This window comes from Petaurus breviceps, unplaced genomic scaffold (genome assembly GCF_028583685.1).
Source record: "Petaurus breviceps papuanus isolate PSGF00001 unplaced genomic scaffold, PetGlider_PUasm1.0 208, whole genome shotgun sequence".
Classification (NCBI taxonomy): domain Eukaryota; kingdom Metazoa; phylum Chordata; class Mammalia; order Diprotodontia; family Petauridae; genus Petaurus; species Petaurus breviceps.
Window position 1 is genome coordinate 5,877,388 of NW_027185852.1, and position 21,018 is coordinate 5,898,405.

At 42.1% G+C, this 21,018-nt stretch overlaps 1 protein-coding gene across 4 annotated transcripts in view; it reads right to left on the minus strand.

Moving 5' to 3' along the window:
- LOC138165242 (leucine-rich repeat-containing protein 7) overlaps window positions 1–21,018 on the minus strand; it is a 601,375-nt gene that overhangs the window by 378,519 nt on the left and 201,838 nt on the right. The window contains exon 3 of one of the 4 annotated variants that reach the window (XM_069093367.1): window positions 15,795–15,875. The exons of the other annotated variants lie outside the window; for them this stretch is intronic. Within the exon in view, the coding sequence (XP_068949468.1) occupies window position 15,795 (1 nt within the window). The 5' untranslated portion in view covers window positions 15,796–15,875. The remainder of the gene's footprint in view (window positions 1–15,794; window positions 15,876–21,018) is intronic. 4 annotated transcript variants of the gene reach the window in all.

The following is a 21,018-nucleotide window of genomic DNA, read 5'->3' on the forward strand; positions in this document are numbered from 1 at the left end:
TCTGGACCTGACAACTGCACCTCCACACCTGAGACTTCCAGAATCCTTTCCCTGATCCATGCATCTCTGGAGCCCAGTGTGTTGGGGACTAAGAGCACACAAGTGACTTCACTTTAGCCCACTACAAATTTATGGCACTAGACATCCGTCCAAGCTGCAGCTTCCCTTCCCATCCAGCTAGGGAGCCATTGAGTCAGGCCATTACACCATCTACCTGCTATGCTTCCGCTCTGCTCTCCCTTCCCACCCCAAATCTTCCATCTCATTATAACAAAACTCTCTTCCCTAGTTCTCTCTCTCTCTCTCTCTCTCTCTCTCTCTCTCTCTCTCTCTCTCTCTCTCTTTCTCTCTCTTCCTCCCTTGTCCCTTCTTCCTCTCTCCTTTATCTATCTTTCCCTCCCTCTGACCCATCCTTTTCCTCTCTACCTCTCTCTCTTTCTCATAGTTGTATACCTAGATCTAAGTCTTATACCTGGTGCATATCAATTTGATTAATGATTTGATTTTTATCTCATTCATTCATCTGTCTATTCAGAAAAGCTACAGCCCTGGGGGAAAATAGACAATGAAGTTCAGGTTAGGTGTACCATGCTAGAATGTGAACATAAACATAAGTCTAGGTATCATTGAGAGGCTCAAAATCAAGTCTGGCCAGAGAAAATAGTCTTTATAAAATAGTTATTAAAGAAACATCATAAGGACAGGTTTAGAAAAGAGAAATTGACAAAGTATGGTGAAAACCAAGGTGAAGGGAAGAAAAGGAGATGGTGCAATAAAGAAAATGGAAGAAAAAGTGAAAGACAGAGGCCATTCCTATTATTTGTCTGGAGATGTCATTTATAAGGCTAGCAGCTTCCTTCAGAGAAAAGATGTATTGTTTTCAATAGATTTCCCTAATTCATTAGAAGATGGATTTTTATCTTTGTTACAAAACTCTGCAGGTAAAACAAATGCCACAGTCTCATCAGGAACTATCACCTTTAGCTTCCATAAGCTGAATCGCCTTCCCTGCACCTTGCTCCATCTTGATGAAGACGATGAAGCCCAGATCAGTGTGCTGCAACAGGGAGGGTTCAGGGCAGCTCAGTCCAGTTAAGGGTTTTGAAGACCACAAGCACAATAGGAGCTGATGGTGGGATCTGTTTGCTAAAGATCTCGACCATTGGAAGCTCCACTAATAGCTGGACAGTGTTCAGATCAAAGGATGTGTAATTCCACTGTACTCTGCACTAGTCAGACCGCATCTGAAGTACTCTGTTCACTTTGCAATGCTGTATTTTAAAGGGGAAGCTGGCAAGCTTGAGCTTGTCTATGCTCCTGGATACCCTCTTCACTAGGTTGTCCTGACCCTGATCTCTCTTGGTTCCCCTCCCATCTGCTAACCAGTCTCCCCAACTCCCAGCTTTGTTTCAAGTGACACAGTTGATAAAAGTCCAACAGCCTGGTTCAATTGTTTATTACTGTATGGCATTTGGAGCAAAGTATCCATTTGTCATCCCATGACACAGAGGTTCTTCTCTGGGCAAATTCTACCAGTTCTTTAACCTTAGAGATATTGTTTTTCATTCTTTTAAAATTGTGAACTTCATAAATAATAGAAATGCTTAAGAAATATTTACTGACTTGAAGGGAGTTGACCCCTCAACTTGAACCGACTCTAATGGGATGATTTCCAGAGTATATGCTACTGTCAGACCGATCCTAACAATGACTTGATCATCTTCACCTGCCCATGGCTTGTGGTCCTTTGGAGCATGTGGGGAGCTCATCGTCATACCTACTCACAGTTATTCCCTTTCTACAAGCAGCCTTCCTTAACACCAGTTTTCTGCCCATGTGCAATAAGCCGCCTGAAGAGATACTGGGTTTCCTTCATTTGAGGTCTTCAAGCAGAGGCTGAATGGGCATCCCTTTGGGGGAGATGCTTTGTAATGGAGATTCCTTCTTGTTTTTGAATGCCTCCAGTTTGGGGGTGTTGGGCTGGGTACTGTCCAAAGTCTCCTCCATGTTTACAATTCAATGATTTTGTGATGAAATGTCTTTTTGTCCTCTCAAACAGTTATTAACAAAAATGTATATTTGGGCTTTAAATCCCCTTGAAATAAGAGGTTTGCCTTTATTATGTCTAAAGCTCCTTTAAGATCCCATATTCTAAAGCTCTATAATTTAATTATGGATTGATTTGATAGTTAATCAATCAACAATCATGTATTTAGCACGTATTTGGTGTTGTGTTGGGGATACAAATAAAGACAGAAACAGTCCTCGCCCTAAGAAATTTATATGGAGCAAATGTCTAAATGAGGCCTCTAGTTAGTGCAGCATGTAGAGTGTTAGTCTGGGGTCACTAAGACCTAAATTCAAATTTGCCCTCAGACCTTTTCTAGTTTTATTATCTTGGATAATCACTTAATCTCTGTTTGCCTCAGTTTCCTCATTCATAAAATGGGGCTAATAATCGAACCTTCCTCCCAGGATCGTTGTGAAGATCAAATGAGAAAATCATTGTAAAGCACTTAGTACTGTACCGGCACAGAGTAGAATGCCATTGTTGCTGTTGTTATCACCGATGTTGAATGCACGTCACACAAAAATATCCACTATGTACAAATTTAACAGCCAATAGGGGAAGTGTTATCTTGCTGGATGAATACAAAAAGAGGACCTGCAGGTTAGGGCTTTAGGATTCCTTGGGTGCAGCCTTTTGACTGAATCCAAATTCCCTAGAACCAATCCTTTTATGAAGGGGATTTGTCCATGAAGTTTCTTTCAGTCTGCCGTATTTGAGGACCTAGAGGGCCACAGGTGGCCTTGAAGTCACAGGTTTCCCACCCTTAGGTCCATGAAGTGACAGTGCAGAACATACAGGTTTTCCTTACCCTCATATGTCCCACCTGTATTCCATTCTGTTGGCCTCTAATCAGTATCTAACTTTTCCAAGTTATTTTGATATTAGCCCAGCAACAAGTAGCTAGTGAGCACCTGTTCTGCGTCTGGAAGCATATTTAAGTTCGATGGGTAGAAAGAAAGGAAAAGCCCAGTGATGACCCCAAGGGAGCTCATGGGGTAATGGGGACAACATGAAATGAACTGTGGGTGTGAAGAATGCCCACAGTGCAAGTGGGAGGTTGTCGTGTCTGTGCTTCCTTCCTTCCTTCCTTCCTTCCTTCCTTCCTTCCTTCCTTCCTTCCTTCCTTCCTTCCTTCCTTCCTTCCTTCCTTTCTTTCTTTCTTTCTTTCTTTCTTTCTTTCTTTCTTTCTTTCTTTCTTTCTTTCTTTCTTTCTTTCTTTCTTTCTTTCTTTCCCTCTTGGAGGGCAATCGTGGTTAAGTAACTCACCCAAGGTTACACGGTTAGTGTTTTTTTTGTGTGGGTGTTAAGTGTCTGAGGCCGGAACTGAACCCGGGTCCTCCTGACTCTGGGGCCGGCGCTTTACACACTGTGCCACCTAGCTGCCCCTGTCCTTCCTTTTCAAAGAAGACCATGGCATCAGGGAAATGATGATGCGACTTGAAGTTGACATTGATTTGCATGAGGGAGGGCTGTGCAAGGTCACCAACCTCACTGTCCTCCAGAGTCATCTGGGTCCAGTGGCTAGATGTCCATCGGGATGCCTGGAGATGGCCCAGGATGCAATGGGAGACCCTAGTCCTTTTAGGCTAAGGTCTTTTTCGGTACTCACTTAGAGTGAGGTAATGCCCATTCAGGGAACAGGCCTCTCTAAGAAGTGAGTGAAGGGATGGTTAATCTGAGAGGGAAAGCAGTAGCATGGGGAGGGGAGGGAGGTAGAGAGCCTGGGAAAGACCTCAGGAAGGAGGGGCTAGAGGTGGGGTTTGGAGGAAGCTGGAGATGCCAGGAGACTGAAGGAAAGGAGAGAATTCCAGAGAGACCCCAGCCATGGGGGACATAACATTCAAAAGTCACATTTAAGAAATGGAGTATCAGGCTCAGCTAGACGGCTCAGTGAATACAGCACCGGCCCTGGCATAAGGAGGACTTGAGTTCGAATCTGGCCTCAGACACATAACACTTACTAGCTGTGTGACTTTGGGCAAGTCACTTAACCCCAATTGCCCTGCCCTCCCCCCTCCAAAAAGCAAAGAAAGCAAACAAAAAGAAATGGAGTATCTCCTGAGAGGAACAGCTAGACCAGCCACTTTAGAGCCCTCGAGAGTGTGTGCGCGTGCACGTGTGTGTGTGTGTGTGTGTGGTGTGTGTGTGTGTGTGTGTGTACTGTATTGAAAGACTGGAAAGGTAGCAAGGGCCAGGGTATGAAGGGTTTGGAATGCCACATACAACATTTGATATTTGTTCTTAGAAGTAATAGGGAGCCATAACAGTTAACTGAGTAGGAGTATGAACTACAATTTGGCAACTGAGTGGGGGATGGATTAGAGTGGGGAGAGACTTGGAGACCAACCTAAAGGCTACTAGTGAAAGTGTGAGATCTTGATTATTTGAACCAGGGTGACAGCCGTGTGTGGAGAGAAGGTGAAATACATATATGAAAGACATATGGCAATATACAAACATCAGATTTCATAAAGTTCGATGTTTCAGGTGAGTAGGAGTGAGGAGGGGATGACAATAACATTTTGAACCTATGTGACTGTTAGTACAGTGGTCCTCTAAACCATAAAAGGAAAGTTGGGAAGAGAAGGGAAGCTTTGGGGGCAAAGTGTTCTAAGCTTAGAGTTCAGAAATCAGCTCATTCAGAATTATCGACAAATGCTGCTTATATTGATTCATTCAGCCTAATGAAAGAGTGACCTTAAATATGGTGGACATTTACAGGATCTCCAATAGTGGAAATTTGATTCTCGGTTGTTACATTTATATTCTTATCACTCACAGGACAAGGCAACTAGAAAATAGACCCTCATTTGTAATTGACAGAAGTATCCTTTTTATGAGCTGCTAGAGACCCTTAGTTCTTATTGCTGCCCATAAGATTTCAAACAAGGCAGGAAACATGTATTGATGGGAATTCAGTTTCCTAAACTTCAGTTGTTTGTGACCCTATCCTAATCATGTGATATACATGGCCAAATGAACAGAGTTAGAAAGTCTAAGGGGAAACAAAATGGTCACCAAACTAAAGCTTTTATATACATTGCATTCCTTCCCAAGCAGAAGGTAAGCTTATTAGGGATTGTATGTTGTTTGTTTTCCCTGGGTTGGATTTCCATGAGCAAAGACTGCCATGCCAAGTGGCCTGATCACTGGAGACCATCCTCTATTTCATTCGCTGAGGTGGTAAGACATGAAGAAGAGTCGCCCAGGACAGGCTGGTGGGAAGGGGTTGCAAACTACGTCGCTGGGGGGAATCCCCACATTGATGAGCTCACACACCCACTGGAGGATCAGAGAATCCCCAGTGCCTAATGTACTGCATATGGACTCAGCCACTGCTTAGTAGATTGCTTTAGAATTCATGGTCAAATGGCTAATTTACAAGCACAATTACTTGGAAGATTTAACTGTTATCCCCTAAAGCCTTCCTCAGAGCACTGTGTGGAGAGGATTGATTTCTTGAAGGCTAGGTAATCAAAGTTTAGCCTGTTTATTATCAAGTTCTGGGAGTAGCTCTCAAGCTCTGAGTGAAGAAAGATCACATAGCTCTCCTTGGAGGACCAACCCAGGGAATTTTACCACCAGGTTGGTCACAATTTAAGACAATCTGCTAAGTTAGAGTATGACAGAGGGGCAGTCATCTGCACTAATGGAAACATTGATTCTTGAAATATTGAGGTATCGAAAAAACACCTGCCAGCATGGTTATCCAAAAAAAAATGGATCCTTCCAGCAGAATGCAAGCTCCTTGAAGGCAGGCCAGGTTTGTATTAATATGTTCTCCTTGGAATCACTTTGCAACACTGTGGGTGGTATTGTGAACTAGTCCAATTATTCTGTATAACAATTTGGAACGATGGTCAAAAGGTTATAAAAAATAGTGCCTTTAACCTCAAAGAGATCAAGGAAAAATGAAAAAGGCTCATATGTATGAAACTATCTATAGTATCTCTTTTTATGGTGGCAAAGATTTGGCAGTTGAGAGCATGCCCATCAATTGAGGAGGAGCTGAACAAGTTGTGGTCTAGGATTGTGATGGAATACTATTGTGCTGTGAAAGGGATGACTTAAGAAAAACTGATGCAAAGTGAAGTGAGCAGAACCAGGAGAATGCTGAACACAGTAGCAGCAGTATGGTGATGGTAACATAGCTGCCCTGATCAATACAATCAATCCACAATAATTCCAAAGGATTCCTAATGAAAAATGCTCTGCACTTCCAAAGAGAGCTCCGATGGACTCTGGATGCACATTCAATCCTTTATTTTTTCTCTTTCTTGATTTTTCCTGGTTCTCCCCCTCCCCAAGATGGCAAATGTGAAAGGGTTTTTTCATGACTTCCTCTGTATAATGAGTATTGTATTTCTTGCCTTCCTAATGGGTTGTGAGGAGCTGCAGGGAGGGAGAGAATTTGGAACTCAAACTAAAAGTGAAAGATAAATTTTTCAATTTTTGAAAAAGGAATCACTTTGCATTTATTTTGTATCTTTTCTATATGTCCTTAACTGGGGACATTTTGTTCCCCTTCCCTTGTAGAATGTAAACTCAATGAAGGAAGAGACAGTCGTTTTTTATCCCTAGCACCTTGCACATGGCAGGTGTTTAATTGAGGTTTTTTGGAATGAATTGGTTTGTTAAGAGACTATAAATTAATCTAATAAATTTATTAAAATATAACTTTTCCAGAGACAAAAATAAAACTAATGAATTAACTCCCAGAATCTGAGTGAATTCAGTTGTAAAAAAATTAGAATTAATTTCAAACCTCGACTTCATGTAGCTTACTGTAAGGCCAGCAGAATTTTTGCAGTATTCAAGGGACATCGCAACATCATTCAGTCAATGATGCTAGATGTGAAGAGAAACAATAATCTACATAAACACATTAATTACAGACAGATAATCACAGATGAAACAGCCTCTGAGTTTGTGATTCTGAGACAGAATCATTGACTTTTACAGGAAAATGTCATCCAAGGCCACAGAGCCCAACACCCTTCCTTCCCCATCCCGAGATCTTCCCCCTATGCCATGTCGCTTCTATTCTTAACATATCTTAATGGGAAGTGCTATTTTATAAAACCTCTATAAACTTCTTAGACAAATGTGTAAAACAAGGAATTTTGAAGAGAGTTATAAAAAGCCTTGTAAGGCAGCTATAGATTTTTAGTTCAAATGAACCCAATGTTCTTTGTAATTAAGCCTCATTAGTAATTTATCATGAATATGGTCTTTGATTTCTCACTTTTTGATTTTGATTATAGTGGCAGATTAAGGAATGTCCTCAAAGGAAAGCAACATTAAACTGAGTACACTAGCTTTTTTAATTGCCAGAGTCCAGGAAGCAGTCAGGATTAGGCCTAGATGAACCCTTTAAAGATCAGAAAGAGGAAGACCATAAATGAAATAAGGCCTTCAAACTTTCCATTATCACCGGCCATTGGTGATTTCTCTCTGTCATCTCTGACCCTTCTTTTTTGACTTGCTTTCTGCTTGCTTCTAACTTGTTCACCGGAGAAGATCTCAGTGATTTTTAGCTGGGAGGGATCTTGGTGAGATGAGTACAAACTCTTCATTTTTTATTTGAGGGAAAGAGACTAGCCCAAGGAAACATAGCTAGTAAGTGACAGATTCGAGAGTTTGACTTTTGTTTGCTAAGTCAATACCAGTGATTTTCTTATCAAATTACACTGCCCCTAGGAAAAAAAGACATAAATGGAGGACTCAACCATGATTGTCAAGTCCTTGAAGGATCGTTACATGGAAAATGGATTCGAATTATTCTGCTTAGCCTCAGAGGGCAGAACTAGGTAGATAATTACAGAGAAGTAGGTACCATGGACAAGTCTCTGACAATTATTGCTGTACAAGAAGGATAATAGGTCTTCTTAGGAGAAAGTTACTTCCTGATCTCTAGAAACTGTTAAACAAAGACTGGGTGACCATCTTGTGAATTTGGTATAGAGAGATTCTGGTTTAGATGAAGCTTGACTAGATGACTTCTGAAGTCCCTTCAACTTTGGGATTTTTGATTCTGGAATTCTGTGACCTGGACCTCAACTTCAGATGTGACCTGTTTGTGGTGATTTTATATTCTCTTTTCCTTTTTTCTACCCTGTAGATGTCATAAGTCACAGACTACTTTGCCTTGCCTATATGACCTTGGGCAAATCACTAGATCTTTTTCTACCCCAGTTTCCTCATCTGCAAAATGGAGATATCAATGGCACCTCCCTCCCAGGATTGTTGTGAAGGTCAAATGAGGGAATAATCGGGAAGTGCTCAGCACAATGCCTGGCCTGTGGGAAGTGCTAACATCAATTTTAGCTATTATTCTGAGATTTTTGTTAACTCCTCAAGTCTCAAGCTCTTGAGCTATGGCATTAATAAGCAAAGACTCTTTTATACTTAGCATTTAAGTCTGAGCCCAGAAGGTGTATAGGCAGATTAAGTGGTCACCTTCAAACATCTGCTTAAGGAACATCATTAGATTAAGACACCTAATGCAAGGAACACTGAGAAGGATCTTCATGGCCCCCAGTGCTTCACTCAGCCTGGTGCTCATACCTGGAATACAGATCATCAAAAGAATGACACTTCTGCTACTACTAGCAGGGCAGCTGAGGTGGGCAATGCCCTTGGCTCTGGAAGACCTGAGTTTGAATCTTGCCTCATACACTTACTAGCTCTGAGAGTCTGAGGGAGTCATGGAACTTCTCAGAGGGCAGTTTCCCCATCCACAAAATTAGATTCTAATTTCTAAGATTAGATTCTAAGTTTCTAAGGCCACTTTTAGCTCTAAATACATGATCCTCTGATTGAGAGTAACAACAGGCAGCATTTATATGGAACTTTCTGGTTCATAAAGCACTTTACACGCTACTTTATTATTAATAAGATACAAGGTCCCTAGGTTATATAAAGTGTCCCAAAAGTCTTAGGGCAGTCCTAAACTATGAAAGCTTAAAAAGTCCCCCAGGGCTTTGGAATACTTCGTATAACATTTTAAATTTGCACTTTGCTCACTATCTCAGAATTGAAAAGGACTTCAAAGGTCATCTAGTCTAATCTATGCCTGGCAAAGGATCCCTATTTGAACGGGCCCTCAAACCTATCCCTTCAGGTTGTGTTCCCTCCTCAGGTAAGGGTGTCTGACCTTTACTAGCTGAACTTCATGCACCTACTACATAGACTCCCTCACCCCAACCCTAATGAGGGTGGAGGCTTGATTATTGGCATCTTCCCTGGTCATTGCCTCAGGTACTGACATATTGGGGATTTCTTTCCTCCACTTTCCAGCATCCATGCTCCCACCTTCCATCACTGCCTGCTCTCTCAGTTGGCAAAGACAACTGCATCTCCTGCCCCTAAATCCTTCTTTGGTCACACTGGTTGCTATCCTTCCACCTCCAGTAATAATAACTCCGACCTAGCCCTCCCCAAGACTCTCTCCTCCTCTGCTCCCACCTCTTTCTGAGGATTTCCCTTTTCCCATAACTCCAGTCTCTAATCTGCCTCAACCACACACTGAAGGGGTTAACCTCCCACCCTCTCATGTTCACCTCCACCTGCCCAGGTCCCCAAATTCCCAGTCATAACTGGCTCAGCTGTTGTCTAGCCCAACACTCCACTTTACAGATAAGGCCAGGAGGCCCAGAGGGGTATACTTACTTGTAAGGTACTGAGGGGCAGAGCTGGGCTAAATCTGGGGACTCTTCCTGCCTCCTTCTCATAGCACTATCCTCAGAACTCTGGAGTTAAGGGGAGAGGAGATGATGGAGCAAAATTGGACCAAACGTATTCATCAAACTATATGGTAAGCATAGTATTTTTAATGCCCATATATTCTGAAATATTTTATTTTTAAATTTTATTTTAATATTTTTTATTTATACTAATAACAATGGAAATTTTTACTTTGGTATAAAAGCATTGAGTCAAGTCATTGTATTTTTTTGTATAAAGTGATATAACAACTTAAAACCATAACAATGCTTTAAAAATGGAAGAAAAAAGTCTAATATCTCACTAATTCTTTCAGCTGCCTTATAGAGAGGTGTCAGACACACAGCCAGTAACCCCTAGGAGGCTGATTCATATCGAACTGTAACCGTGAAATATTTATCAAAATAAATAAAAATACAGTAGAACATAGATAATATTAACGTGTGGTTTTCCAAGTCAATCCATTGAGTCCTGCAGCCATTCTAATGTAGGGTTTAGTGGCTTCTACCTCTCTTTGAGTTTGTCACCACTGCCCTAAACAAGCATCTAGTTGTGCTATTACTATTATTTCTCTGCCAGTAGAGGATATATGGCATAATGGGTAGAGAGATGGTTTTCAAGTCAGTACAGCCTGGGTTCTAGTCCTATCTCTGGTCAGGCACATAACTCCTCATTGCTCTGGGTACCTCCTGAAGAGTAGTAATGGCAGGGCAGATGTGAATTTCTTCATCCAGGCTCCCATAGCTTGGAGTCTCTTAACCATTTTTGAGCCATAGGTTCCTTTGGCTGTCTTTTGAAAATTTCTCAGAATAATGTTTTTAGATGCATAAACTAAAATATATAATATTACAAAGGAAACCAATTGTATTGAAATACAGTCACTGCTCCCATCATGGTATGATGGAAGAAATCATGATCTGGAGAAAAAAATTCTCATTGCGTTGATGGAATCTTTTGATATCAGGCTAACACAGCCTTTTGTACCATTAGAGAAATTCCATGTACTGCATCTGGCCTGAGACATGCTCATTAAGAAGGAGGACAGTCAGACTGACCTTTTTACACCTGTCCTGACCCATCGCCACATCCTGCATGCAGACGTCATGGGGAGAGGCATGTCTTCAAAACCCCAAACCCAAATGACATCATCCTCTCTGGTGTCCTGTGGGTCTGGTGTTGTCTTGCAAAGGTTTAGTGGGGCCTGGAACTCACTCAGGTCCCTAGTGGGCCACCAGAGGGGAGAACTCACTTGACTACCCCTGAGTTCTTTATTTTATGCTGGGAGCATGCAGGAGGCAGCACCCCCTCCCCCACCCCTACCAGGATAATACCAGTGGGAGTCAGGCTCCTATAGGTCAGGTGGGGCTCTAAGGAGGAGACAGTGGCAACAGCTGGTGCCAAAATATCCCGAGGCACTCACACTCATGCAAGCAAAATCAGAATTGAGAACTTGGCAACAGAAGATACTTGAGAGAGAACCCAGTCCAACCTCCACCTTCTTGCTGTGAGAAAGCTGGGGCCCAGAGAGACAGCAAGCCCTGGCCCCATCAGTCAGCCAATAATGAGTGGCAGAGCTGGGCGGTGAGCCAGGTGCAATGAAGCCTGGCCCAGGGCTCTTTCAAACGTCCCGTAAGGGATGCTTTCACCCACAAAGTCACATTGGTGATTTGGGAGGTAAACTCCCCTCCCTTCTCCTTGCCTCTCATCCTCTCCTTTGCCCCAACCCTGAATGCTCTATGCTAACTCTCATGATATCGTTGGTATTTCCCTTTCAAGGTCCATTTCCATCAGACTTCTCCAGTGTGGAGAGTGATGGCAGGGAAAGAACCCAAAGCATGAGCACCCCATTGGGCTTCTGCGTCTCTAGGCAAGGCCCCAAGAGAAGCCCAGTGTGTGGCGTGGACACCGGACGTCACACTGAAAGCATCCCAAGCATACATCATGCAGATCATCTGATTTCATTCTCACAACAGCCTGGTGAGACAGGCAATGCAGATATAATTATCCCCAGTTTATAAAGAAGAAAACAGACCCAGGAAGGCAAGTCACTGGCCCGGTGCCGTACAAAAGTGTGGGCTGTGGGAGCTGAACCAGGTTTTTCAAACTCGAAGTCCATATTCACTATGAAATACTACCGCTCAACCACCACAATAAGGTAGTGGATAGACAATTGGTCTCAATGGACAGAGGGAGTAAGGGAGGGAGAGAAAGAGGGAAGGAGAGAGAGAAGGAGGAAGAGGAGGGAGGGAGGAAAGGAAGAAGAAAGGAAGGAAAGGAGGGAGGAAGGAAGGAGAATGGAAGGGAAGGAGGGAGGGAGAAAGAACATTTATGAGGCTCTTACTATGTGCCAAGTACTTTTAAGGCCTGGGGATGCAAGGACATGGGCAGAATAGTCATTGCCCTTAAGGAGCTTAAATTCTAATGCATCTAAGGGGAGTTTCTAGTGAGGAAGTTACAGGGATGGTAAGTGGAGTCTAAGGACACTTGACTGACACATTGTTTTGGGAAATGTAGTGCAGATTCAATTGCTGTTCTTAGACCAGAGTTAGAGTTGGGAAATTAAGGGGAGATGGAAAGGACAGGACTGGGAGAGGAGAGGCACAGCAGCACTGCAGGCACATGGCCAGGGAGGAGAGTGCTGGGTTTGAGCTGGGCTTGCTATGTAGAGCTCTTCGCAATCAGTGACATAAGGGGCCAGGTCAGCAGCTGGAGGGAGCTGGAGTGCTGGGTCGGAGGTAGAGGCTGAAGTGCAGCAAATGATATGAACCTGGGCAGAGAGTCACAGGAAGGCTCTGAGACCCTGGGCAAGATGCTGAACCTCTCAGTGCTCCAAGCAACTTCCTGAGGCCCAGAGGCCCAGAACAATTGCTAACCCACCCAGGAGAGGAAGTTTCTTCACTGAGAGTTCCCTGTACCCTTGGAATCAAAGCTCAGCCCAAATAAGTCTGTATATATGTATATACATGCAAACACACATAAACAATATATGTAATGTCATATTTATGCAATATGTTCATGTGTAATACAATATCTGTATGTGCATGTAATGGGAATGTAAATTTTTAAGATCTTCCCTGCCCCTAGGCTAAAGTGCACCTGGATCCTGGGGTGGGAGGCTTGTTTTTCAGTAGATATTTCTTGATTGGCCAGTGAATCAATAAGGTTGTTACATTCTCCGAGCCAGAAGAAGGCTATATAAGCCCTGATGTGTAGCTTTGTTTTGGGGCTCACTTTGAGAAGTGTTCTGTGATTTGATCAGATGAAACTCTGGGAAGCCGGTTGTTGAGAGCACCCCCCCCCCCCGTTTGGTATGGATGTAATGGTTGGACAGTTTGGAAAGCTGTCTACTTGATCTGTTTCTGTCTTGCTAATTCTGTCTGTATACTCTGAAGTTCAGGGTGCTGACCTTTTTACCCTGAACTAGGTAAATGATACATATTTGACTGATTAAAGTAAGCTTGTTAACCCATTTTGAGTTGCTTTCCTTTATCAAAGCAGATCCAAGAACCTGTATTGGCAGCCACCCTGGGGACGCTGGGGTGCTTGCTGCTACAGTGCAATATGGGCATCTATCTCTCTATGTGCATTACTGTGCCTGTGCAATAACAATGGTAGAAAGATGACTGGGAATCAACATATTTTTAAATATGAAGATAATCCACATTAGTCGTTGGATAGACTAGATTAGATGAGATCTTACTGAATGTGACTCTTCAGGCCAAAACCCAGCCCTGCTTGTCTTTCTCTTCACCAGAGTTCCCAGCTCATTGTAGGTCCTCAAGAAATATTGGGAGAATGGATGGATGAATGAACGAGCTGGTTCTCAGGCAATCAGACAGCAACTTTCCTATGAATGGACAATCTTAGGGTCCATAACGACCTAGCCCATGACAGTGAAAAGAAGCTAGCTCTGTATTTATTTTATTAATTCAAAAATACGATCTTCATTAAGGTCTGTATGGGTGACATTTGGAAGAAGTGAAAAACTGGAATTTGACTTGCTTTTGGTCAAATTATTTTGTTTTTTCACCATATAAATATTAAATAAAATTGTATATGAGGCATTTGTCACCTGCAGTCTGTCTTCACTCTAGAGAGTAGCATTGGGGCAGACATTTCCGTACTAGCCTTTCATCTCGCTTTTCAGGCAGCCTTTCTCGATCCCCTTTGATGCTACTGTCTTGCCTCAATTAATTTATTCTGTCTATATCTTGTTCATAGTTATTTGCATGTTGCCTCCCCCATGTTAGACTCTTTGAAAAGAACTGTCTTTTGGCTTCCTTTATATTCCCCAGAATATTGTATAATGCCTGGCACATAGTAGGTGTTAATACATTTTTACTGACTGGTTGATTTATACCTTCTTAGAAGTCTGACTCTCAGGAAAAGAAAGTTGGACTTTGAGCCAAAAGACCTGTATTTGAATCCCAGCTAGACCTTTTACTGTGTGACTTTGGGGAAGTAATTTTGCTTTTCTGTGCCCCCATTTCCTCATCTGTAAAATGAGGACATTTGAATAGATTACCTACAAAGACCTTTTTAACTCTGATGTTTTATTGTTTTGCCAAAGTACACCAAGAAATAGGCATTTTTCTATAGTTACGGATGCTTGGACTAGTTAAAGTGACTTAGTTTGAAAAGACAATGGAATCGTCTATTATTTATTACACAGCTCTTTTCTCATCTGTATTATCATCATCATCTTCATCAATGAGGCATTATGGGACAGGGGAAAGAATGCTTGAGTTAGAATCAGAGGATTTGGGTTCCAATCTCATCTTCCAGTTTCTTTACAAAATGAAGGCATTGGATAAGATGACCTCAAATCCTTTCAAAGTCTATGGTCTTGTGTGGAGTTTACAACACTGAGTGTTCTCAAAATTGCCTAGATTTATAAAAAGTATTAGTCGAAATAACCACTGATATAAAGACACAGCCCCCATGATTTGATTTAACCATCTGTCAAATAGACAAATGTGTTTCAATTGATGATTGCTTTTCCCCCCATTTGTAGCTTGTTTGTATCTCTTTGTTTGAATGTTAAGTGAGCTCACCCATTAGATTGCAAGCTCCTTGAGGGAAGGGGCTGTCTTCTGCCTCTTTTTGTGTCCCCAGTGCTCATCACAGTGCCTAGCACATAGTAAATGTTTAATAAATATTTATTTATTGATAGATAAACGTGTGTCTCCCACATCTAATGCTCACTGATTTGATAACAATCCTCCAGATACATTTCAGGACAAATCTTCTCCAACTTTATACTGAGGGTACAATGAAATCTTAGAAGTTTCTCCTTATTACTCAAATGTCTTTGCTTATCTTTTCCCATTTCAAAAGTCTTTTCCTGCCCACCCACCTCATTCATTAAAATGGTGTACTTTAACAAAAACATGCTTCCTATTCTGTGTCTTGGAAATGTCAGGACGTCCTGATACATTGAAATGAAAAATCCTCCAGAGACAGCAGCTTCTCAGAATTTTAAAAATGTAACCTTTCAAAAAGACTGGCTTTAATTCAAAAAGAAAACACTTTCATAAAACTATTTGTATTTAAGGATCCTGGGCAGATTTTATAGTTTTATATTATAATTAAAGTTATCATGCAATATAGGGACATCCATTTATTCTCTTCAGTAAGACATACATATTTTGAATTGGGCACAAAGAATAAGAAAACTGACCCAACAAAAGGCATCATACAGCAAGACCCTTTAAAGACTCAAATCATTAATGACATGAGATGAGCTTCCTAAAATTCATCCTGGGTATTTTCTCCCTAATTGATTTAAAGCTATCATGTATGCCCAATGAGCAGTGGCTGGTACCAACTGAAGATTCCGGGGCTGAGTTTGGGTCAATGACAGGGCTAGAATAGTGCCTGGCACATAGTAGGTGCTTATAATAAGTGTTTATTGATTGTTTGTTCCCTGAGAGGCTCACACTGCCAGAACATGAAGCATTCTACGCTCTAAAGGGTAGAGAAATAATTGAGTATCTACTTGCTAGTTATTCCTGTCTCTGCAGACTTCTAGGATGGGACCACTTGGCCGTGCATTTTTTTGTCAGGTAGCGGAGGGCTCCTTTAAAAAAAAAAGAAGAAGAATGTGATTAAGTGCACATATACATGTAGGTGTGTCATCAAGCTGTAACGACATCTGCATGAGCATTTTGAACACAAATGGAACGGGGAGTATTCTAATCTGATGCCTTCCAAAGTGAAGTGTTTTATATCCAATAATATGGAACAAAGGTAACAGGACATAGGGACTCAAACACAATGTTATGGGTGAGTCAACACAGTTTTTATTCAATTCAACAAGCATTGATTAAACACCTCTTCTGGTCAAGGCACTTGCTAAGGAACTGAAGATACAAAGATAAAAAGGAAAACAGTCCCGGCCCGCAGGGATCTTAGTCAGGAATGTGGCAGATATTAATTGATTTTAAAGTATCTGGTTCTCTAGCTTTATGTAGTTGCTCAATCAGGATTTAATATGTGTCCATTAGGTGCTAGGAACTGTGCTAGGTCCTGGGGATCCAAAGGAAAAAACCAAAGACCAATCCCTGCTCTCAAGGAGCTTACATTCTATGGAGGGAAAGCAACCTGTGCATAGACAATTACATGCAAAGTGTAAACAAAAATTCATCCCAGGAAGAGTATAAGCAACTGGGGGATAATTAGGATAGGCTTCTTCTGTGAGGTGGCATTTGAGCTATACAAACCCGAGATTCTAAATGTAGACTTAGGAGAGAATGTTCTAGATGGTAGGGAAAGAAGCTTGGGTAAAGGGACAGAGTCAGGAGATCAAATGCTGAATTTAGAGAAAAGCAAATAGACCAGTTTGACTGGAGCCTAGAATATGTGAGTGAAGTAATTCTGGAAAGACAGGCTGGAGTCACATCTGTAAGGGCATGACAGGGAAATCTGAAAAGGTTGTGTTGCATCCTAGAAGCGGTAGGGAGCCATTAAAACTCTGTTAGCAGGGGAATGAATGGTAAGATTTGTGCTTGAAGAACATCTTTTGGCATCGATGCAGAAGGTGAATTAAACAAAATCTATGAGCAAGGAAGAGACTTTCAAGGCTTCCTGCATATAATCAAGGAAAAAGAAAATGAAAGCTGGAACTAGGGTGGCATCTGTGTGAATAGAGAGAAGGCCACAAATACCAGAGCCCATTGAAGCTAATGAGTCCATCAAGCAAGAGAATGCAGAAGAAGAAGAAAGGGGGTCCAGGATGGAGCTCTAGAATAGATTCATGCAGAGGGACTGGGGGCAAGGATGGGGATTCAGCAAGGTAGCAGAGCTAGGCATGATCAGACAGGCAAGAGAAGCAGGAGAAAATGGCATCCCCAAAACCTGAGGAGTCGAAGCCCTGTAGTCAACAAGCATTTCTTAAGTACTTCCTACATACCAGGCACTGTGCTAAGTGCTGAGAATGAAAAGAAATCTAAAAAGATATTTGGGAGAAAAGGGGAGTCAGCATCATCCATTACTGTAGAGAGGATTGAAGATTGAGAGAAGTTTGTTGGATTTTCCAGTTAAGAGATCATTGGTCATTTTGTAGAGAGCAGCCAGCAGAGGGATGAGGTTGGAAGGATGTGAGATATGTGTGGGAGGAGAACTAGAAATGGGGAACAGACAATTTGGAGTCTGGCTGTATAAAAGGAGGGAAGGGATCAGATGATGACTTGAAGAGATAGTAGGGTGTCCCCAAGCTAATTTTTTTTGCATTTTTTATGATTTTAAGCAAAAAGCCCTTCCTCCAGTGATATCCTATGCCAATCTTTTTGTTTGGTTGCTAACAAAAGACCATTCATTAAGATGTTATTTCCTTCCTTTCTTCTTTTCCTTTTTTCCTTCCTTGATCAGTAACCAATGTGTCAAAAGATAGCATGGATTTCGTTTCATTTTAACAGTCTGTTCCTATTAAGAAATACACATCATCATCTATTATCATTCATATTATAAAAATGACACCATTTTTTACAATAAACACAAAATCTGTATGTTAATTAAATGTTCTCATGTTCCTAGTAAATGCCATTTTGCATAGAGTTTGAAGGTTTCTGAAGTCTTTTACATACACCATCTCATTTGGTTACAATGAGAGCAGTGTAAGACAGGTACTTCAGGCTTTTGCATCCCCATTTAACAGATAAGGGTAAGTGGCTTGTGTCGATCAATTAATGAAGGCACCTTCTAGCATCTAGTAGAGAGATCACTACTCAATAACAGCATCACGCAGTGGGAAAGGACCAAGCAGAACAAACTGAGGCCCTTTGCATTGGAGATGAAATAACCCAAAGGATTAATGGGAAGTTAGTCCCCAAAATAAACAAGGAGAGAGTACGAGAAGACAGAGCTGCCTTTGAGCAAATCCATTCCAGCACAGATAATAAGAACAATGATGAGTGTTAGCAATGATAGTAGAACGCACAGTATGTCCCAGCAGTCTGCTCATGGTTGCACAAAGGTGACCTTACTGATCCTCACAACAACTTTCAGAGGAAGGGGCTATCATTAGCCTCATTTCACAGTTGAGCAAACACAGGCAGACCAAGGTTAAGTGACTTGCCCAAGGCCAATCAGCGGGTGTTTGAGGCCAAATTTGAACTCAGGTCTTCTTGCCTCCAGGGTCAGCACTCTAAGCCAATGTTACCCAGTTGCTTCAGATATCACCTGGAGAGAGATTTGAGTTCAACATAAGGAAGAACTCAGTGTTGAGAGGCATCCCCAAAGTGGAATGAGTTGCCTAATGGGAAGGAAGTGTTCATCTAAGGTTCGACTAAGGTCAATGTGTTATGGTCCTGTTACAGGCATGTTGTTTGATCGGACAATGTCTAAGGCCCCTTACAATTTTGAGGTTCCAACAACGAGCTCTAGGTGATTCATGTATGTTAGGACACATTCTGAGTCATTGTAATCACCACAAATCAACAAACACTTTTATTTCTAGAACTTGGCCCTTCTGTCACTGGGACAGCCTTAGGCCAGGGGTTAGGGAACTGGGTTTGGAGGTTAGCATGAGCTTCTGAGCTTGGACTCTGCTATGAATTAGCCCTGGAAGGAGGGAACCAGTCACTTCCCTGCCTCACAAGAGCATTTTCAAATAAAATTTAAAAACAGCACAGGGCTAAATATACTTTTTGGAGAATGGTGTTATTACTATGTGTTATAAATTACAAGTACAATTAGGTATCTGTGGTTGTCTCTTGCCAGTAAAGAGATTGCTTGTGAATTAGATGATGTTATACCTTATTGATAGCTAATGGTTCATAATTTTTAAATCAAACATTTTCTCCTTCATGCAGACTCACTTTGCAGCAGGCACTGATTCTGAAACAATTATTTGCCCCAGGCACCCTGTGGTCTTGTCTCAAGGACTGCAGCATGGGATGGCAGGTTATGAAACTCATATATGTGATTGCATTAAGTTTCAAACAAGGGAAGGGGAGGGAATGCATATTTCTATAGAACTTTCTCTATGAAAGGCACTGTGCTGAGGCCTTTACCAATATTATCTCGTTTTATCCTCGCATCTTGGTAAGGAGGTGCTGTTGTCCCCGTTTTACAGTTGAAGACACAGAGGTATTCAGAGGTTAAATGTCATCCAGCTAGGAAGATTGAGGTCAAATTTGACCTCAGGTCTTCCTGACTCCAGGCCCAGCACTCTAGGCCTTGTGGTACCCAGCTGCTGCTGCAGTCAGTGGCACTTTCTTGGAGACCAGTGATCTAGAGCATGGCTTCATTTCTGCCTGACTCCTTGCTAGGAAGCTCTTTCTCATATTGGGCCTAAACCTTTCTCCCCTTTAACTTTTACCATTGAGTCTAATTGTTTCATTCTCTGGAGCTACATGGAATAAATCAAGACAATTTCATTGCAGGACTGCGGGAATGGTATAGACACGCCCTTGGTCACTTGGGTGTCAGAGAAATAAGCAAGTCCCCAAACCTTAAAGCCAAAGTACTCTGTATGACCATACTCTCTCAGAGAAGGAAAAATGAAATAAAACGTGTCCACAGAGATTACTAGGTTTATAGGCAGAGGAGGTGGGATCAGACACTACATCTGTCACTACCTGTGTGACTTTGGGAAAGTCACCTCACCTCTTTGGCCTCAGTTTACTCTCTGTAAGATGGGAGGTGGGGTGGCCTCTCAGGTCCCTTTGAGCACTAAGTCCATATCCACTTATTTAATATGAGATTGGGGAAAAGATTTCAAAGTGAAGAATCAGCCACGCCTAAGCAGAGGAAACTGGACAGAATCCAGACCAAGCCAGGATGATGCCCGCTCAGTGGGGTCTTTTTAAGTGATGTTTGATTTTTCTGTTACAAGGGACACTGTGTGGTTGAGTCACAGCTCCCGACCCCATTCAAGAGAAAAACAAGGTGGTGGGATACAGAGACACACAAACCTAGCACAGAAGACGGGCAGGGCAGAACAGTGACCAAAACCTGAGGGCTCAGGAGATGCTCTCCCGCCTTTGGCCTAACACTCGCCTGGCTACCTGAGGCCTCCAGCTTAGGAGGACTTGAAAAGACAAGTATTGTTTGGAAGCTTTCTGAAAAAACTGCATGCTTTAAGCAAGAAGGTGGGGGGTTTGTCTTTCTAGTTTCAAGTAATTTAACCAGCAATTCTAGAAAATTTATTCTACCAACTTAGTATTCTCAGTGTATGTAAATCACCCCTCAAAGGCCCCTGAACATCTGGGATTTCAGGCACAATAAAATTCTTGCTAATGTACGCCTCCCCCAGTGCTGGTCACGAAGAAGTAAAATGCGGGACTGAGAAGATTGAAGTTAGATCTTTTTTTTTTTTTTGCTTTGTGAAGGGGGAAATGCAGGGAAATTGGGGTTAAGTGACTTGTCCAAGGTCACATGGTTAGTACGTGTTAAGTGTCTGAGGTTGAATTTGAACTCAGGTCCTCCTGACCCCAGGGCCAATCCTCTACTCACTGTCACCTAGCTGCCCCTGGAAGTTCAGAGCTTGACTGACATTTCATAAGGAGAGAAACCTCAAGCAAATAACTGAGCCTCAGCCTGTTTCCTCCTCTGTAAAGTGGGAGTGATAATAAAGCACCACCCTCACAGGGCTGTTCAGAGGCTCAAATAGTGCTTTCTGACCCTTAAGGAACTAGGTCGATGTCACAGCTGTCATCATCTTCCTCCTCTTCATCCTCATCACTAATCTTCAGCCTGATGATATTCTTCTCTTCAGAGGC